This window comes from Rattus rattus, chromosome 17 (genome assembly GCF_011064425.1).
Source record: "Rattus rattus isolate New Zealand chromosome 17, Rrattus_CSIRO_v1, whole genome shotgun sequence".
Classification (NCBI taxonomy): domain Eukaryota; kingdom Metazoa; phylum Chordata; class Mammalia; order Rodentia; family Muridae; genus Rattus; species Rattus rattus.
Window position 1 is genome coordinate 39,038,993 of NC_046170.1, and position 21,066 is coordinate 39,060,058.

The following is a 21,066-nucleotide window of genomic DNA, read 5'->3' on the forward strand; positions in this document are numbered from 1 at the left end:
CTTATTCATAAATGCATAGTCTTGGGAGACAGCAAAACCAACCGTATCCTACCATATGGGTCAGAAAGAGAGTCACAGACATGAGTTAGGATAAAGTGACTTCCCCAGGGGCTGGGAGGTACACGATTCGTCTTAAGTTCTTACCAAAGAGCCAGGTACAGGTTGAAGCCTGGATCTGGTTGTAAGGTCCCATAGGTCATTCTTGGGATTTGGTCTGTCTATAAATTGAAGTGAAACCGTGCACCAAAAAATGAACTGTGGTTTCTCTAGGACAGTCATGACAGTCTAGATTCAAGATGACTGTGATCATCTCAAGCTGAATGCATACAGAGCCCACCCCAGCGTTCTGCTTCCTTTTTTGCAGTTATTTTAATGTGCAGGCTAGCCCCAGACAGTCAACTGAACGAGACCTTTTAAAATGCAATGCCTAGTGTGGGGCCTTGGAACACACCAGACCATTGAAAATCATTCCATTGAATGAACTAATGAATGAATGAATGAATGAATGAATGAATGAATGGAAGAATGAGGCCCAGCAAGGAAGCTGGTAGGGAACAGATTCTTAGTATACCCATTTCCAGCACGACCGTAAGTTCTAGGATGCAGCGGGAGGCATGGGCTGGGTCTCTGGCAGTTCTCTCTGGTTGGGACCCTTGACAAGGGCGGGAAAGTGCCTAGGCGGGGCCAAACAATGTCAAGTCAGAGAATTACTTTGTGTGTGCACGTGCATTTTCTTGGACACAGATGTGGGGGTGCATCTATGTACATGCGTGGTTCTGGAAACCAGAAGACACCTCGAGTGTTGGAGGCCACTTACCTGAGTTTTTTGTTTGTTTGTTTGTTTGTTTGTTTGTTCATGTTTCGTTTTGGAGATAGGGTCTCTGGCTAGCTGGACTTAACTTGTAAGCTGGTCTGGCTGATCAGCCAGTCCCTGGGATCCTCCTGTCTTCTCTCCCCAAGCTAGGGTTACAAATATCTTCCCACGGGTTCTGGATATGAACACAAGTTCTCAAGCACTTTACCAATGAGCCATCCGCATTCCTAGGAGCCCTTGTCCAGCATGCAAACTCAAATTTCTCAGCTCCTCGCCTACACTAGATCCGAACTACAGCCCAGGAGGCCGCGCGCACAGCACTGTCCTGGGAAGAGCTGAGATGTCAAGCACTCAGATCAAGAGAAGCGCGTGCGTAGTGGGAATATAGGCAAGAGGCTGAGCAAGTGACTCTCAGAACAGGTGTCAGGATGCAGGCCAAGAGGGCGAGTCAGGTGCCCCAAGGATACGGGGCTCTCGGAACCTTTGGCTGCACTTGGCCTCCATCCTGAGAAAGTCGCCTCGCCCCTCCCCGCAGTTCCGCCCTCCGATTGGCCGATGCCCGGTCCGTCGTCCCGCCTCGACCAATGGGCCGGAGAGGTACCGGAAGCCGAAACCGGAAGTGCAGCTGGGGCCGCTCTCCGGTGGCTTCTCCCATTAGCAGCTGTTTCGGGTTGTCATGAGAGGCTTGGGGCCAAGCTTGAGGGCTCGGCGCCTGCTCCCACTGCGGTACCCGCCGCGGCCTCCGGGGCCTCGGGGACCTAGGCTGTGCAGCGGGCTCACGGCTAGCGCCATGGACGAGCTGCTGCGGCGAGCCGTGCCACCCACGCCGGCCTACGAGCTGCGTGAGAAGACGCCGGCCCCGGCCGAGGGGCAGTGCGCCGACTTCGTGAGCTTTTACGGCGGCCTAGCCGAGGCGGCCCAGCGCGCCGAGCTGCTCGGCCGCCTGGCTCAGGGCTTCGGCGTGGACCACGGCCAGGTAGCGGAGCAGAGCGCCGGAGTGCTGCAGCTGCGCCAGCAGTCGCGCGAGACGGCCGTGCTGCTGCAGGCAGAGGACCGGCTACGCTATGCGCTCGTGCCGCGATACCGTGGCCTCTTCCACCACATCAGTAAGCTGGACGGCGGCGTGCGCTTCCTGGTACAGCTGCGGGCCGATCTGCTGGAGGCGCAGGCCCTCAAGCTGGTGGAGGGGCCGCACGTCCGGGTAAGGCCCAGCCCGGGCCACCGCCACTGCTCCAGGGCCCTGCCCCATCCCACTTCCCAGGCCTTTATCTAAGCCCCTGCAGCCCTCTAGCCCCATCTCGCCGGCCTCAGGCACACAGTGCTTGCCGCGTGGTGTGTAGCACTATCCTCGGGGTAACTGTCAGATGTAGCACCCATTGCGCTTACTCCAAGATGGCTCTAGTTTTAATTGCGCTGTAATTGCACAAGGATGGAACATGGTGTAAGGCAAAGGTTGGGCACCACCCGCGAGCGCTGCATTGCCCTAACAGGTTACACGAAATGCACAAACATGGCCTGAAGTCAAGGTCACTACCGTCTGGGTCTCTAAAGCCTCCAGCCCTCTTTCTGCGGTCTGACTCTGAACAGGAGATTTGATCCCAAACCCGCCCCTAAACTCAGTGTAAACTCTTAAGTTTACATTTAAGTACTTGTGCTAGTCACAGTCAGCGGCTCACTCCTCGAGATCATGTCGTGTGTAGATAACGGAGGTTTACAGAACTGTCACCCGAAAGGTTGTCATTAATATTCGATAAAGGGGAACACTCACCTGACCCCGGGTTTGTGCACAGTGATACCACCACTTCAGAAGTCCCCGGTAGTCAAATCTTTGTCTCCTTTTTCAAATTCGGTGGTGTGATTATGTCCTGACCTGCTTGAGAACTCCAAAACAGACATGACCGTTTTCTACTTCCATTCCGTCCTTTTGGCAGACACGTATCAGTGAAGGACATAGCGTGCCGAGGTGTTCAAGACCTCAGATATACATCCTCCAACCAGGTTCCTTTGCGCGGCCCTCCACCATTCTATGTGAGGGTTTACCGACTTTCTTCCCATTTTGGTTGCTTAGCCTTGGGATTAATATGAACAACAGACAACACTGCATATGACCAGCTTTTCCAAGATAGCTAGTTCATTTCTAAGGCTACGTGTTACCCGGAGCTGTAAGCTTCATCCATATAAGTCCCCGACTGGGAAACCTGAGGAGTTTATTGGGTGTTACAAAATCTTAGTTTCTGTGACACCTCCTTCCAGGCTCTGCCGATGTCTGAGTGGCTGCTCTTTTGTACTCCGTGCTCTGTGGTTTCCGAAATGTCCCCACAACTATTCAGCCTGTTCATTGAAAACTGGAACCTTGCCCTAAATCTCCTGCTTGGTAAAAGGATACCTGAGTCCTGGAGACAGGCTCCAGAGAGGCAGATGTTTTTGAGGTCAGACTGCTCCGTGCTTGACCCCCAGGTTTCAGAACTAGAAAAGAGGTCAGGGAGGTCCTGAAAGGCTCACGACCAGCCACAAAGCAAAACCAGCAGCTCTTGGATAGCTTCTAATGCCCCTAATGCAGATTCTTTGATTCTGGAAGGTTCCTTTTCCAGCCAGAGTTCTGGGTGGCTCATCATGGTCTCTAACACTGGAACACTGAGTCTGACTTTGGTGAGGAGCTTGCATCTGGCAATCAGAAGCAAGCCATGCCTAGATGTTATGCACACAAGTTCCCTTGCCTGTTAGCCTGGCAGCCCCCCCATGTAAGGGAGAAAGACACTGCCTATTCCTGGCCCGGAGTCATGAGTGATGCTTAAATAGAATTGTCTGCAAAGAAGCACTAGCCACAGCCTGACCATTGCCCTTCCACACGAGGCAGACGGTGGAGGCCTTGTGTGTGTCTCTACCCCGATCCTAGGCTAACTGCCATGTTTAACTGTGCGAAGTTAAGCCAGTCAGTGTGTTTGCTCACATGATTTTATAACATTCATCAGCCGTTTTGAGAGTAGAGGTCTTAGTTCTGTCCCTAGCATTTGTCAGCCAGGATTTGGAATTGTTACCTATCACCAGAAGAGCTGAAGTCTGGATATATACATGTATATGCTCGTGTGTAGGGCAGAGGTCAACCCTGAGTATCATGCTCAGAAGCTGTGCACTTTTTTTTTTTTTTTTTTTTTTTTTTTTTGAGGCAGGGTCTCTCACTGAGACTTGGAACTCACCAGTTAGGTAGACTGCTCAGTAAGCCCCAGAAATATTCCTGTCCCACCTTCCCGGTGCCAGTGAACCGGGAACCACTATATTGGCCTTTATTTTAAAGATTATGTTGCCAGTGCTCTGCTTGCCCATGTACACCTGCATACAGTGCCTGCAAAGGCCAGAAGGAGGGCATCAGATCCCTGGAACTGGAATTGCAGCCAGTTGAGAGCCGCCCTGTGGATGCTGGGACCCAAACCCAGTTCCTCTGCAAGACCAGACAGCGCTCTTAACCTTTGAACCATCTCCCTGACACCCTCTTCCCCCCCCCCCACACACACCAGTTTTAAATCACTAGTGCGCTGATCAAACCCAGGAAAGATTACTGGGCTGTCTCCTCAGCCCTGCGCAGTCCCCTTTAAAAGGCAGGCGGTGTTTAGAGCAGTTTTAGGATCACAGCAAACCTGAGTATGAGATACACACACACCCCCACCCCAGTTTCCTCTGCCCTGTACAGGCACAGACTCCCCATCATCAGCATCCCCAGCAGGTACCACCGTGAGTTTAGCGTGCAGGTGCCCGTGTTCGTAAGGCCGCTCGGGTGAGGACAGAACTACCAGTTTTGCTCACAGGGCTTGAGAACTGGCTGTGTGGACCTCTAGGGCTTGCCTGTTTGCTTGCTTGCTTGTTTGAGACAGAGTTTCTCTGTGTAGCCCTGGCTATCCTGGAACTCGCTCTGTAAGCCAGTCTGGCCTGAAACTCAGAGATCGCCTGCCTCTGCCTCCCGAGTGCTGGAATTAAAGGTTGTGTGCCACCACTGCCTCACTCCCAGGGCCTCCTCAAATGCTGCATTTTCTTTTTTTTCTTTTCTTTTCTTTTTCTTTCTTTTTTTTTTTTTTCCGGAGCCGGGGACCGAACCCAGGGCCTTGCGCTTGCTAGGCAAGCGCTCTACCACTAAGCTAAATCCCCAACCCCAAATGCTGCATTTTCTTAGGGAGCATCCCAGTTTGCTTTCCTTTGCTGTGACAGAACATTCTGACCAATCAGCTTACAGAGAAAAGTGTTCATTTGGCTTGTAGATCATAGCTCATCATGGAGGGAAGCCACGGTAGGATCCTGGAACCAGGAACTGAAGCAGAGACCATGGAGGGATGCTACTCTCTGCTTTGCTCAACTACCTTTGCTAATACTGCCCAGGCCCAAGCTGCCGAGAGGTAACACCACCCACAGTGGGCTGGGCCCTCCCGTGTCAGTTATCAGTCCAGAAAATGCCTTCCACAGGCCGTCCGTGGAGTTTCCCTCTTCCAAAGTGTGTCAGGTTGACGACTGAAGCTAAGTAGGACAGGAACGCGCCCACTGCTCAGAGCTGCCGGTTGACAGGTGTGCCGCTGGCCTGAACCCTATGTGACTTTGTATTTTCTGGTTTCCGAGCTTGCTCCTGAGGTCTCCCATCATGTGGGTTCATGCCTCTGTGTATTGAACCCTAGGTGGTGCCATCACTTTAGAATAAGTGAGCGAATGGCAGCCCCCAAACACATGCTGATTCTGTGTGTTTCCCAGGACATAGTAGAGGAAGCTCTGAGTGAGGAGATAAGTCTGTCTAGCCGTGTCTGCCGTGGTGTGGTTGAGATGACTTTTACTAAGTTCCTTAACTCCATGGGATTCTTGGGCTGTACCCTTGAGGTGAGCTGTTAGCCGATGCTGATCGCGGGGAAGCCCCAGGTCAGCTACATAGTAAGAAGCCAGCCTGGGCTACACAAGACCTTGTTTCAAATACCAAAATGACATCCCATAGAAAAGAGAGCATGAATCGGTTATTCAGTGTGGTGACTAATATAAAATCCTAAGAGCAATGCTACCATGCCAGGAGCAGTAAGTTACACAGGATTGTTTAAAAAACACAAAAAACAAAACAAAACCCTAAGTTCAAAGACTCTTTGCTGTGCTTGGCTCGGTGATCTTTCTGGAGATGGCCACTGAGGGCTTTGGGCTTAAAGAGGCACCCGTTCCGATCTGAGCCATCAATTGGGCTTGGGCTCCTGCATGTAGTTTCATCTCTCATGTGCCCTTCTGTGACCAGGGAGCCAAAGGGACTCCTAGCAGGAGCTGAGTCCTCAACAGACCCTGATAGCCAGGTTCTGCTCCACCCCTACACGGTGGCCCCTGCCTCAGGCTGTGTCTGCGGTATATGGGAGGGTTCCTGTCCGGTGGAGTTGGCAGACTTTAGGGCTTCCTCCACACACTTGCAACAGCCCATGTGGTTAGCAATTACATTTCTTAGATAAAAATGCAGCGAAGAAGTGGTTAGCACTTGGCAGGCACCAGACCGAAGTTAGCGGTTAGAACCCTAGAAGGAATCTGGACAGGCAGCTTGGGCATAGGATTCACCCCTGCCAGCAGGAGAGCTGGAGAAGGAAGACTGCCCACCTCTCCACACAGCCACCATGCTTGCTGCTTAGCCTCTCACCTGTTAGGCAGTAGAGAACCTCCTGAGTACATAGCAGTTCTGTGTTGTAATAAGTTGTAGTTAGTTTTGTGCGTTTCTGTGTTAGACTGAAGGGGGTGGGGTGGAGGTGGTGGTGGTGGTGGTGGTTTTGTTTCTGATAGGGGCAGATTTCCAGTACGACAAGCCCTCCTCCCCAGCCCCATGGCCCCATGGGGCTAGACAGGTACTCTGTGGCTTGCCCTTCTTCCCTGGCAATAACTTCACCTCCCTCCTAGCTCTGGGCTTCATGCAAGGCAAAGGGAACCCCAAAGAGGCCGCTCGAGAGCCAAGCATCTCAGAAGATGCTCTCCGGTAAGAAAGAGCAGCCTCCGTGAGCACTGGGGTTGAATGCACCGAGCAGGCACAGGAGGAAGGCTGACAGCCCAGCAGGGCCCTGGGGGCACACAGGCCCCTCAGCTTTTGCTATGGTGTGGCTCAGAACTTATGTTTTAGTGAACAGAAAAGGCAAAAGACTTTGTTTCTTATTGTCTGTGACCTGGTGACCTGGCCACTTGCTGTGGTCACTTCCCATCGGAACAGCTGTCATAGAACTAGACTTCTCACCTTTAGCCCACATTCCCTACTCTGCTGTCCAACATCACATGTCGCAGCTGTCAGCAGCCCAAAATAGAAGAGACTTCCAGAGAGAAGGCGGCATCAATGGAGCAGGGTTCCTGGCCTTTTCCTGCCGTGAGTGTCAAATGTAGCTCATCGCACCTGCTCAGCCAGCCCGTTCTAGCCCCACAGCGAGGAGCACAGGAGCAGATCCACAAGGCCCGGAGACTGGGGATGTGTTCGCATTTTAACTAGGGCTAGAGTTAGTGATTCTTAGTTTATGCTTTAAAAATTGAGAGGATCTCAGGCCCATGGAGAACCATCATAGTTAGGGTATGTGAGGACTTCTTGGTTTGGAGACAGGGTCTCACTCTGTAGACCAGGCTGGCCTCAAACTGACAGAGACCAAGCCGCCTCTACCTCCTGGGTACAGCATCAAAGGTGTGTACCACTGCCAGAGCCAACCTTTAAAAAAAATCATTGTGTAAGTGTTGTGAGGGCAAATGCACACCCCATCAGAGGACAGCCATGGGTATCTTGGCTTCCAACTTGCGTAAGTTATGCCTGTTGTTCACTACTGTGGTGCTACAGGCCTGCGGGTTCCAGGTACCATCTTGACTCCACCTCCTACCTCTCCTTAGGAGTGCTATGACTGCAGGCACACAGGCTTCCACTCAGGTTCTGGAGATCCACTCAGGTCCTCGTACTTGTGTGCGGGAGGGGCTTTACCTATGGAGCCATCTCTCAGCCAGACATGAGGTTTCATTTAACAAACACAAACCTGTCCTGTGTGCCAGCCTCCTGTTAGCAGTCACCATTCTCAACACCTTCTCTTTCCTCCTGGGTGTCAGGGCTTTGACTCAGGTGGACCTCGCCCTGCAGAACCTTCTCTGAGTAGGGAAATGAGATTGAGAGTCTAAGGTAAAGCCTGCCCAGCTTCCACCCATCACTTCTCCAGCCTTGCCTTGTGTCCGGAACAGCTCCGAGTTCTCATGCTGCCTGCATGCAGTCACTCCCAGCTGTTTGTACTCTCCCAGGAGTCTGAGAGCTGCGGGCAGCCCTGCCATTCAAATCACCCTTCTCACACTAAGCCGGGTCCCTTGGTCCTAGGTTTGTACTGTCCACCCAGTGAAGCCACACAGGGCGACACCATGCCTCCTCTGTGTCCTGGTACTTAACTGCATGAATGAAAATGTCACATCTATGTAAAGGGTTTTCTTTAGAGCCGCTGCCCGCCCCTTGCCTGCAGCTGCTGCCTAGGCCACCTAAATGGGAGACTTTTCCTCTTTTATCCGGAGTTAAGATGCACTGTAAAGTTTTTCTAACTCTGATAAAACTAATCTTCATAGATGTAGGTCACATGTGTATTGAACTTTATAGGGTTTAGGAAAGGTCACCTTGGTGCCAGGTACCCCAGGATGTTTACCCGGTCCGTCTGTCAGAGTAGAGTTCACCTGTGAGTAATAGACCCAAAGTACAGAGGCCTGTGTAACAAGAAGTCAGTCACTTCAGGGCAAAGTCTGGGAGGAAGCAGCAGCAGCAGCAGCAGCAGCAGTAGCCCCAGGCTGGACTGCTGTCCTGGACTGGGAGCTTACTGCTATGCCCTGAAAACCCTCACAGACATCACCTGGCCCAAAGTGTCTGCTCCAAAGCCATCCATCCTAGTAACTCAACCTACAGTGGGAGAGACGAGAGAAAAGGGTCAGCAAAAGCCATGTCCCCGGTGTCATTTAAGACTCCCAACGCCATTTCAGGGCTGCTGTGCTTAGAGCTTGTTGACCGGAAGGCAGGTACATGGCCATCCGTGTGCAGTACTGGCTTGACTCTACAGCCGTGAGCCTAGCTGGAAGTGTGGACATGGGGGTACGGAAACGTGTGTCCTGGAGTGGGTAGATGAACTACTGGGTGGGACACCTGCTTCTCTGAGGCCTGCCTTCCTCTCTCTTGCCTAGGAAATGAATGGAGTGCTAAAAAGCATGCTGTCCGAGTGGTTCTCCTCTGGCTTCCTGAACCTGGAGCGGGTCACCTGGCACTCGCCCTGTGAGGTGCTTCAGAAGATCAGCGAGTGAGTATGGCAGCCGTCGCCAGCACAGCTTTGTGCCACCTGATACTTGAACACAATATGTGGGTGCTGGGCTATTTTCACAGGAAGGGTAGAGATTGGGGTGCACTCCAGGAAGACCCTAACCAGTTTGTTAGTTACCCAAGGTCTTACATCCCGTTACTTAAAGCCAATGGCCCCATCACCAAAACTGTAGGGACTAGTTAGAGCGAGCGTTGGCACGAGTGGTCAGTGCTCTCTCACCCAGTTGTAAGTGCTCTCAGCATAGTCAGAGCATGCTCAGGGGCACAGGACAGCACATGCCCCGCTGTCCTGCCCACATCCCATCCTGGCCCATGGAGTCTAAGGCTGGAAGGCATCCTGGGATGGAAACCTTGCTAGCTAGCGTCTGTTCTTACCCACGTTGGCAGTGGGAGTTGAGGGATGAGGCCGGAGACTATAGCCACTGTAGACCAGTGTTCACAGCACGGGTCTGCTTATTAACTGTAGGGACCCAAAGCAAATATAAGACACTGTTCAGTGACTAGACATTCCGGGAGGCTTACATGAAGCTGACACATAGGTACACTGAGAGCCCCACAAAGTCCTCTGAAAACAGTTGTTGAGCTGGGCAGCACACCCCTGTGATCCCAGTATTTGGAAGGCTGAGGCAGGAGGATCATCTAAAGTTGAAGATCAGCCTAGGTTATAGCCTCAGACAAGCCAGGACTAAGGCAGAATGCTGTCTCACACAAGCAGATGTCACTAACGTGAGTAGATAGGGCCGAGCACGTAGCAGTTGCAGTCCTGCATCGCTCTGACCTCTGCACTGCTCACTCGCTCAGGTGTGAGGCCGTGCACCCTGTGAAAAACTGGATGGACATGAAGCGGCGTGTGGGGCCATACCGGAGATGTTACTTCTTCTCCCACTGCTCCACCCCCGGGGACCCCCTGGTTGTTCTGCATGTGGCTCTGACTGGTGACATTTCCAACAACATCCAGGTACTTATGAGTGGTCCTTTCAGGACAAAACTGGGCCTGTCATTGTGATGTGCGTATATGCGTGCATGCGTACCTATATATGGAATAGTGAGGGCAGAGGGCAGCTTGTGGGATCTGAGTCTCTCCTACTACGTGGGTCCCACAGATTGAATTTAGGTCACCAGGCTTGGCAGCAAGCGCTTAACCCACTGAGCCTTCTGACCCAGTGCCTGTTTTTGGTGTGTGTGTGTGTGTGTGTGTGTGTGTGTGTGTGTGTGTGTGTGTGTGTGTTTCAAATAGGTCACATTATTTAACCCTGGCTACCCTGGAACTCATTGCATAGACCAGGCTAGCTCTGAACTCAGAGATCTGCCTGCTTCTGCCTCCCAAGTGCTGGGATTAAAGTTCTAAGCAATCACGTGCAACTTCTAAGTGTATTTTAATTGGTGGTTTATGTTTTTTAGTGTAGTTTTATCCCTTCTTAAGAGAGTCCGCTTTAAAGTCTCATGATATTGTGACTGTGTAGGTAAAAATCTCCTGGTGTATAGTTAAAGATCAGGCCAAGGATCAGCACTCACCTGCCTGGTGATTTTGAGCTGAGAAGAGCTGAGGTCTATAAACAGGAAGGAGCCTTTGTGATGGAAGACGGAGGCAGGGCACGTTTGCTCTAGCATGTGAGAGGCAGCCTCAGTGGACTTGATTCTGCGTGCTACTGCTGCAAACTGGGAGCTGATGAGGAGCCAAAGTTGTTAACCTGCCCCTTCCTGTGGAAGCTGGTCCTCTGCAGTCTTCCGGCAGGAAGGTGTGGACAAGCACGTGACACTGGGACAGTGGCCACACTACATGACGTGAAGGGAGAGAGGTTCCTGGAGAGAGAATTTGCTCAGTGCCAGAAGAAGTGGGGAGGGCGTGGCGGTCTGGTTGTGCATCACACAGGCAAATGAGGAGGAGGCGTTGTGAGACAGGCTCCCTGGCCTCGGCTTCCCATTTGAGGAGCTCAGAGGACGGGCATCAGGCAGATGGACACTTGTTCTTGATAGACAGAGACAAAGTCCTTCTAAGTTGTCGTGTGTAAAGGAGTCAGCAGGCCTCCGAGCTGGCATGGGGACCAGTGTTGTTGGTGCTTCTCGGGGCAGGTCGGCATGTGTGTTAAAGTGCAGAATGTATTCCTTTTTATCTGAAAACTTGGCTCTCGAGGGTACTTCTAGCCCTGAGAACCCAAATGCGTATGCGTGCAGCTCGTGTGTATAAGTGGAAGGCAACAGCCGTGTAGACATGGCCTTCAGAGGGTAGCTCCAGGAACCGTTGACCTGCACAGCCTATGTACCGAAAGCTCGCTGTGGGTTTACGTTTTGCATGGAAGGCCAACCTTGATTTCCGGAGGATTGGACTCCAGGCTCCAGAAGTGTGCATCTGTGTGTGTGTGTGTGTGTGTGTGTGTGTGTGTGTGTGTGTGTGTGTGTGTGTGTGTGTGTGCCCTTATTACCGTAGGTCTCACTAGACAGGGCTGAGGCTCTTGCCCATGACTGCAGAGCAGAAAGCACAGTGCAGCGAAGGCGCTGTCAGGGGTGGGGGCTGCGCAGCCCTGCTCCAGGGGTCATAGGCTGGCAGGCACTCAGGTGGTGTAGACCTGTCTGTTCATCCCAGTCACACTGTGCCTGCTACAGCACCGAGTATCACCTGCTAGTCCAGTGTTGGCGTCCCCCTCCACACAGGAGCTGGGTCTCACGGAAGGCACTAAAGAAGCTCACAAAGACAGCTTTCTCCGGTGCAGACAAGTCTCCAGGCTTGAGGTTGTATCCCCCCTCAGCTTGAGGCTGTACACTTTCACTCTCTCCTCAGGCTAGAGGTTGTGTTCTCTCAGTCGCTCCCTTTCTCTCACTCACACACTCCTACACCTCCCTGTGCTCTCCTTCCGCTCACAGACACCTCACACACACACACCATACACTCTCTCTCCTTGTCTTTAACTTGCCCCAGTCTTTTATTAATACTCCAAAAAGCAGGAAGAAAAAAAGGACATGCATAATCATTACCAGATCAAATCCATAAGAATGCCCACAGCTCACAAAGAATTAAACATTACAGTTGTTCTCCAAGTTCTAAGCTTCCCCTATTTCTAGGCCCATGGCCAAAACAGTAATTATAAACTTATCATTATTTAAACTTTAACATTTGACTCATTTATTTTTTAAGGTTTATTCATTTATTATATATGAGTACACTGTAGCTATCTTCAGACACACCAGAAGAGGGCATCAGATCCCGTTACAGATGGCTGTGAGCCACCGTGTGGTTGCTGGGATTTGAACTCAGGACCTCGGGAAGAGCAGTCAGTGCTCTTAGCCGCTGAGCCATCTCTCCAGCCCTAGACTTATTTTACTTCAGAGCTTCAGAGCTCAGAGCTCCGAGGTCAGCTACATGCATTTTCCTGGGAAGCTCTAATGATAACTGACATGGGCAAAGCCGCCAGGCAGTGGCCAGACAAATTCAAGTTAACCCGTAACTCGGCAGTTCCTCTGGCTTCTGCTTCTGCACACTGTACACAGTGACGCAATAGCTTTTTCCTTTCTAAATTAAAGTATCCATGTTTGTGCTCCCTTATTCCATGATTGTGTCTTAGACTAATAATTTTCGTAGTTCTAGGAAATTCTAGCAGTACATGACTCTGTCTCATTTTCCAGCAATCTCTTTAAACTTTCTTTGCAAGTCTAACATTAAACCGAATCTACCACTGTTTAACAATTGCATTGTTTCCAAGATGAGAACACACAGCATGCACCTGGGCCCCTATGCCTCCATTTTTAATTGTTTAAGAATCATTACATCAAGGAACATCTAGTTTCACAGAATTCACCAGAACAAAAGGAGAAAGAAATAGAAAGGTCAGATATAATAGAATAATTATATACACCGAGGCCAACTGAAAAACAGTCGCACACAAATGAAATCTATGCAGCTATTGTCCAGGGCTAAGGTTAAGAGAATGGGAACAACATTTCTTCAAGTGAACTGCCTGCAGGCTTCTGAGATGTCTCCATCCAGGCCTGCTGTGGGTAGTTCCTTGTTTCTAATGGTGGGTCCCCTGGAAAGATGTGACTCCTCCCTCTCAGGTCCCAGACACCATCTATGTCATAGTATGCTGTCCCCAGCAGTCTAGTGACATGAAATGGTCTGCAGCCTAAAACACTGCAGTGACCTGGGCAGTGGCAGCAAGCTCCCTTAATTCCAGCATTCGTGACACTGAGGCAGGCAGAGCTCTGAGTTTAAGTCCAGTCTGGCCTACAGAGAGAGTTCCAGGGCAGTGTGGAGAAACCCTGCCTCAAACAAAACAAAACAGAAAGAAAAAAAAAAAAAAAAGCCACCATACACTTAGAGAAAACTAGGAGCTAAAAAAAATGGAGAAAGGAGATGGGGAATTAGATAAGTGGTAGAGCGCTTGCCTTGGAAGCGCAAGGTCCTGGGTTGGTCCCCAGCTCGAAAAAAAAAAAAAAAAAAAAAAAAAAAAAGAAAGTTGGTGTCGCTGAGACTCACAGCAGAAGCCATTGCTTAGCTTGCCTTGGGTAGGTGTCTGTGGATGTGTTTTCATTAGGAAATAAGGGTGCCACATGAGGCTAAAGAGAGGCATAGAAATCCTTTAAAGGGTACATTTTGAGAAAGAAAATGTATACGGACCGCCTGTGGCCTCCTGGAACAGAAGTGCAAACTGAGCAGAGAGATGGATGGCAGAGGGCAGGGGCCCGGGCTCTTTCTTTAAGAAAATTAAAGGAATCCCGGGTAGCCATTATTATCCTTAACACAGGCTCAGTGCACACAAAGCAGCGTGTCACCACGGTCCCTGCAAAGACTGGAGGCGCTGCAGTGGGACACAGCTGCCATGCCGTCTCCCAGTGGCAGGCAGGGAGTGTGGTACTCCCCTCCAGAGCTTTCAGAACAGATGGCCTGAACCTGAGTCACCAGAGAGTGGGAGCGGGGACCAAATCCTCCTGCAGTGCTTTGGTGCCATGGGTCTTGTCCTGTGAGTGTGGCCGGGTAGCCCTCAGTGTGAGCAGTGCACACGAGCCTTTCTGATGTGGCCGTCGGTGTTTGCAGAGCATTGTGAAAGAGTGCCCTCCATCTGAAACAGAGGAGAGGAACCGGATCGCTGCTGCTGTCTTCTACTCCATCAGCCTGACCCAGCAGGGCCTGCAGGGTGTGGAGCTCGGCACCTTCCTCATAAAGCGAGTGGTCAAGGAGCTGCAGGTGAGCATGCTGGAACAGCCCCAGCCCCACACAGGATGCAGAAGGAGGGATCGGAAGGAAGGGGGAGGCAGAGTGGCCAGGAGCCGGAAGAGCAGGTGTGGAGGGAGGCACAGCATCCTGCTGGCTGTACAGTGCGGGGATGTCAGGAGGATGTGTGTGTGCAGAGACTGCCTGGGTTTTGCCCTACACTCCTCGTTACACACATCTGGGCACATCTGTCAGCATGGCCGCCCATCACTCTCTGCACTTCAGTCTATGTAGTACAGTTGAGCGTCCGCCCCATCATGCTATGCCAGACCCTCCCTCCCTCAAGGCCTTGGAAGGGGAGTTTCCAGGTTAGACCTGGCAGCGTAAAGATAAATGCATTGGCCTGTGTTGGTCTGGTCCCCTTTGCTCTGCTGCCTGGAGAGATACTAGTTAGGATCTTAGGGTCTCATTGCTGTAGGAGAAGACACAGTGACCACAGCAACTCTAATAAAGGAAGATGTTTATTTGAGGCTGGCGTAGAGTTCAGGGTTTACTCCATTATTGTCATGGTGGAGTGCAGGCAGGTACGGTACTAGAGAAGAGCTCAGATAGTCTAGCCCTTGATCCACAGTGACACAGTGACACGCTTCCTCCAACAAGGCCACACCTCCTAACAGTGCCACCCCCTGTGGGCCACGCATTCAAACACAGGAGCGTGTGGGGCCACTCCCAGTCAGACGCAGCAGACACATGGCGCGTCCTAAGACTGGAGATGGGGGTGCTGCAGTTTACCTCATGGGGAGCAGGTGGCCGCCGGGAAGGGTCAACTCTGGGCTGCCGAGAGCAGCTCTGTGCCAGCTGCTCCCCCTTCCAGCCTTGTCTGCTCAGGAACAGCACACGGTGGCCAAAGGCTTCCATGCTCGAGCTGCACTGGCTCACGCTAGAAACTGGGTTTGATCACATGAGACAAGCAACCTGTCCTTGAGCCATGTCCACAGTCCCCTGTCCCTGTCCCACCCATTTTAGTGTTTTATTTTGAACCTCCAACCCTCCTGTCTCAGCTCCTAAGTGGCGGTGATGACAGGCGTGTGCCGACAGGCCTGGCGGGAACCAGACGTAGAGAACTTGGTATTCTGGGAGTCTGCCTTATCACCGCTGTAACTCTGTCCCCCAGAGAGAGCGAAGCACACACCCTTTCTCTTTCCTGTGCTGCAGGGAGAGGGGGCACAAGACAAGGAAGTCAGGGAGCAGGATCTAGGGTTCTAGGTGATCCATCCAAGACCCTTCATGAACAGAGCTAGAAGCTTGACCCGGAAGTCACCTGAGGCCACTTCTGGTACTCATTTGTGAGCCAGAAAGCCCCTCCGGGTGCCCTCACTGAAGGCTGGCAGCAGCCCAGCCCTTCTGCACCAAGGGCTCAGTCCCCAGGGTTTCCAGGCAGCACACTCGAGCCCCAGTGCCAGTGAGGAGAGCATGGGGACCACAGGCCAATTTTCCTGTACTGCTCTGTGACGTTAGATGGGGAGTAGCACGTGTACAGCATAAACTCACTACAGGATGGAAAACGTGCCTCAGCTGTGGAGGAGCCACAAAGAAAGACCAAAGGCACTGTGAGGTGTGGACTCAGCTGTGTCCTCACGGCAGTGGGATTTCCCCATAGTAGGCTTACTGTGTTTATAGCCAGGGAGTGCGCGTGCTTGAAGACATTCTGTGGGATCTCTGTGTAACTTGTACAGCCGTGATTAAGCTGTGCCCTGTGGTAACACAGTTTTGTCTGGCCCTGCTGTCCCCTCTGCCACCGCTGAGATAGCTGAACAGTCATGAGTCACTGGGCATCTGTGTATGAAGCAAGCATCAGAGCCTGGCTGTCTGGCTGTGAGCGAGCTGCCCACTGCCGACCTCTGTCCACTGTCATGGCAGGGGTGTGGCTGGAGATTCCATGGTTCTAGGCAAGATGCCCCCCGGCCTTGACACTCACCAGAGTCCTCATGAGTGTGGTTTGAAGGAATGTACAATGATGCCATCAGCTGGCCCTGCTGCCTGCAGCAGCACGTCTCGGCTGTGTGGGGAGTGTCCCCATGTGTCCCACCCTGCTGACCAAGTGTTCTCTGCCTTCCCTCCTTCACCTACCCGCTGTGCAGAGGGAGTTTCCTCATCTGGGGGCCTTTTCCAGCCTGTCACCTATACCCGGATTCACCAAGTGGCTGCTGGGCCTTCTGAGTGTGCAGGGGAAGGAGTATGGGAGGAACGAGCTGTTCACAGACCCAGAGTGCAAAGAAATCGCAGAGGTCACGGGCGACCCTGGTCCCGACAGCCTCAAGGGTCTCCTGAGCAGTGGTGAGTGGGCGAAGTCTGAGAAGCTGGCACAGGCACTGCAGGGGCCGCTGATGAGACTGTGTGCCTGGTACCTTTATGGCGAGAAGCACCGAGGCTACGCCCTCAACCCAGTGGCCAACTTCCATCTGCAGAACGGGGCTGTGATGTGGCGAATCAACTGGATGGCTGACAGCAGCCTCAAAGGCCTCACCAGCTCGTGCGGCCTCATGGTCAACTACCGCTACTACCTGGAGGAGACCGGCCCCAACAGCGTCTCCTACCTGGGCTCCAAGAACATCAAGGCTTCCGAGCAGATCCTCAGCCTGGTAGCCCAGTCCCAGAACAACAGCAAACTCTAGGGCCATCCTTCCCAGCGCTGGGCCCTGCTCAGAAAGGAGACTGGATCCTGATGGGCCAGGGCTACCCACCCCAGCGGCCACTCAGGAGGCCACACCTCAGCTGTCACTGTGCTGGCGGACTCACGGGTTGGAGGTGGTGGTGGGACGGGTCCACGTGCCCTGAGGATGTCACTGTGCTTCTCCCGAAGCCCTTGCTGCTGCCCCACAGCCTGTGCCTTCAGAAAGCTCTACAGATGCAGCCACAGGCCGCCCAGGACGGAGCCCAGAGCACAGACCCTGTAGGGTACATAGAGCTGGCAGTCATGTCCTCTATTCGGAGAGGGCTAAGGTCTGTGCCGTGGCTGCTACCACAGCTTAAGCTCAGACTAGGGAGACCTTGTGGTGTGCACAGGGTGTGATCTGCAACCCAGGGATGCTGCTACTTGAGGCCAGAATTGGCTCGTAGGGTTTAAATGAGATCCCAGTTCATAATGAACTGAACAGTAAAGAACAAATTTGTTCTGTAAACATTAAACATGATTGTTCACTGTACACTTTTTTTCAATTGTCCTTCACTGTGTACTTTTCTTCAAGATTAGCGTCCTGGCAAGGCTCAGGCTCAGCTCTGAAATGTCCATGGTGTCTTGTTCCCCAGCCAGCCCACTGGGGACAGTGTGGATGAAATTATAGGTGCAGGGTAAGGAGTGGAGGAGAGGGGTGTGTGTGTGTGTGTGTGTGTCTGTGTGTGTGTGTGTCTGTGTCTGTGTGTGTCTGTGTCTGTGTGTGTCTGTGTCTGTGTGTGTCTGTGTGTGTGTGTCTGTGTGTGTGTGTCTGTGTGTGTGTGTGGTGTGTCTGTGTCTGTGTCTGTGTCTGTGTGTCCCCACATGTCCACACGGCTGTGAGAAGGGCTTGGATGCACTTGGGCTGTCTTGGTGAGTTCGCTTGTGACTGGGGTCAGGTGTGTCCGTGCATGCCTCCATATTTCCACACGCACATGTGTGTGCATGTCACACATCAGCAGGCACAGCGCTGTCCCCTTGTCTTCCCCAATAGCATCTTCTAGACCTTCTCAGAGTGGCCTCCCTAGGTTGACTGGACTCCACAGCCCCAAGCTCACCATTTGCCTAGGTAGAAATGTCAACAGAAAACAGCTTTCACCTCAAAGGGTGAAAATTAAAGACTATTTATACCTGAGCCAGTGTAAGTGCCTGTGGCCCAAGGAACCTGGCCTCAGGCTGCTGTGAATGCACCACCACCATGACAGTATCTGTGTGCGAACTTATTACAGAGCTAAGTCACAGAGCACTGGCCAAACACATCCCCGCACTGCAGGAGACCTGATGAACGTGGTCCGGGTACTGATGCCGTTCTTGCCTGTTGGATCCGTGGGAGCTGGTGGTCTGTTAGAAAGCACTTTAGGGTGAGACAACTCATGGGCACGAAGGTTATCGGAACCTGAGTCCAGGACCTACATAATAGAATCCACTCCCACACGCTGTACCCCGGCCTCCACACACATGCCAGGGCACACACAGAAGAAATAAGAAATGAAAATGTAATGATATTTCCTAATACGTTTTAAAGGTTTGAATAGCTACAGGGTTGCTAGGTCAAGCCCAGGAGCTGTGTTGAAAATGCTACAGACAGAGTAAAGGCAAGGATAGTTTGTCTCTGATCCACAACATTCCAACTCTCCACAATCAGGAAGTCCAGCTGCTCTGCCCTGTTAAGTCTGTAACACTGTGGCTTTTCTTGGGTTAGCTTCAGCTCACACAGGTAGGCAGCTGTAGCACTCAGAAGCTCAGGCAAACAGCAGGTCCTGCTGCAGAGGGCCTTGGGGGGAGCTGGGAGGAGGGGCCAGGGGCGTCTTCTCAGCATCTGCTCTGCAGGGCACCCTCAAGCGGCCTGACTCGGCATCAGCTCGCTGACCACCCTTGAAAGTGTGTCTGTCCCTCGAGCCCTTCCACCCTTGGGCCTCATCTGCCACCAGCACTCCAGTTACTGCTCAACCCTCAGCCTCCCTTTGATGTGTATTCTTGGTACTGGGGGTCATCTGGCCGTTCACATCCCACCATGGCCCTAAATACCTAACCTTGGAGGACCCTCCATCAGCTGTAGGGCTCCGGTCCTTAATAAGGCTTACCACAGGAAGCTCTTGCTGATACTAAAGGGAAGTAAAAAGAAAGAGACTTCTCAGTAATCACACTTCCCTTCTTGGGCACTAGGCCACTTCCCGCATCCCCGGACACCTTGTGGTGGAAAATGTGACCTCGGCACGCCACTTCCATCCGGAGTGGTGTTCCTGGCATGCCCCCCACCCAGGGCTTTGAGGAATCTAAACGAAATGAGGGTTGGTGGGAAAGCAGGGGCTAGGATTAACTCAGCACCCTTTGTGGACCGCTCTGGCCCCTTCCCAGGCTAACTGGTCCTCCCCATCACCACCAGGTGGCGCTGCTGCGGTTCGCGTGTCTTTCCCGAAGGGTGCTTAAGAGTGGGGTTTTGTTATGAGCTTCTCCGGTGCGTGCAAAAGGCTCTACCTACAGCCACATCGGCCCACACAGACCAACTCCAGGTTCCTAGAACACCAAGCTAGTGAGAGGCACAGAGCTGGGTGGGGTGTGGAGCTGACAGGGACAGCAGAACTGTGGAAGAGCAGAGAATAAGAGTTCACGGAGCCGGGGATACAGAGCTGGGGACACGGAGCTACCACTCCCTCTGCTCCCAAAGCTCCTTGGCTCTTCCAGCTCTGGTCTACCTCACCAACAGTGGCTGTCTACCCGTTTCAGAGGGTCCCTCTCCTCTCCCCTCCACGGATCTCACTGAGGCTGACTGAACAGCATGTTCCCGCCTGAGCCAGGCGCACAGACCCAAATCCAAGCACACAAGTGGCCCGGTTCCTGGCATCGGCCTTGGGTGGTCATAGAGTTTTCATGTCACCAGTGAGCATGAGGATTAAGTGTTTCATGTCCTTGAATATAACCTAAGACTGAGAAATAGGTGATGGAAAACGGCATTAATAAATTCTTGTTGCTTTTTCTCGCAGAAAGGGGTGGGGGTGGGGTAGCAAATGTGGTCAGTGGCTAAAGTGTTTGCCTTAGAGACACCAGGGCCTGAATTCGGATCCCCACCGCCCACATAAAAATGAGGCGTGATGTAACCTGTAACCCTAGCACTGGGGAGGCAGACACCCCAGGATTCCCTGTGGCTCACCAGTCAGCTGCCTAAGCCCAGAGAGACTGCAAAAGAGAGGGCGGAGGGCAGTAGCGAAAGATGCTCTTCAACTTCAGACCTCCGCGTGCACACGTGATGCGTCACTGCACACCTACCAGGGCAGTGCAGGTACACACTTAGAAAGCACACGAAGCGTCACCCCCAAGGCCAGTCAAGCAGCTCTTGCTTTTTACAGCTTGCGAAACAAAGGCTAACGACATCGACATCAGCAGGTTGCTCTTGCCACCAACAGAGGCAAACAGACCTCTGAGTGCTTCTGAGCGGAAAGAGCTTGGAGTGAAGCCTAGGCGGGCTCAAGAGGAAATACAAGGGCCAGCAGGACCCTTGGCAGAAGCCCAGAAGACACAGAACAGAGCAGGGTGTCCCACCCATGTGACTTGCAGATGACGTGTGCCCGAGCTTTATCTGAGGCAGATCTCACACTGGCCTCCAAGGAGCCTTCGGACAAGGCCATGTCCGCTATCTGTGAATCTTGCAACCCCGTGGGCATACGTCACAGCCCGGCCCGGGTTTGCAGCCTTGTGGTTTCGAGGGAGAGAGACTAGAGTGTATTTCATTAGAACTCGGCCATGGGGTCCTGTTGCATTCATTTTCCAGGGAGTCCTTTTTGTTTATAATAAATCAGGAGCAAGAATTTTCAGAGCGGTTCGTATCTTCCACTTGCTTACGTGTGCGCGCTTTGCCCTTTGTTATTCTATTTATGCATGTGGGGGGCGCTCAAATGCCATGGCGTTCATGTGGAGGTCAGGGGACAACTTGAGGAAGTCAGTTGTCCCCTACCATGTGGGTCCCAGGGGTAGAAATCAGGGCCTTGGCTGAGCCCTCTGTGAGCCCTGACCTGCTTGCTGCTGCCTGGCGTTCTGTGCACGTTTTCTGACACATCCTAGCTGGGCCAGGACCTCACCTACAGGAGAAATTTGTAGGA

The 21,066-nt window shown here is 52.4% G+C and overlaps 1 protein-coding gene across 1 annotated transcript; it reads left to right on the top strand.

The window, feature by feature from the left end:
* The first annotated feature begins 1,420 nt into the window (after positions 1-1,420).
* Mlycd (malonyl-CoA decarboxylase) lies at positions 1,421-17,462 on the top strand. Its single transcript, XM_032887823.1, has 5 exons — positions 1,421-2,015; positions 8,978-9,090; positions 9,912-10,068; positions 14,140-14,289; positions 16,398-17,462. The coding sequence occupies exons 1-5, from the start codon at positions 1,491-1,493 to the stop codon at positions 16,929-16,931; spliced, it is 1,479 nt and encodes a 492-aa protein (XP_032743714.1). The 5' UTR covers positions 1,421-1,490; the 3' UTR covers positions 16,932-17,462.
* The last annotated feature ends 3,604 nt before the right edge of the window (positions 17,463-21,066 follow it).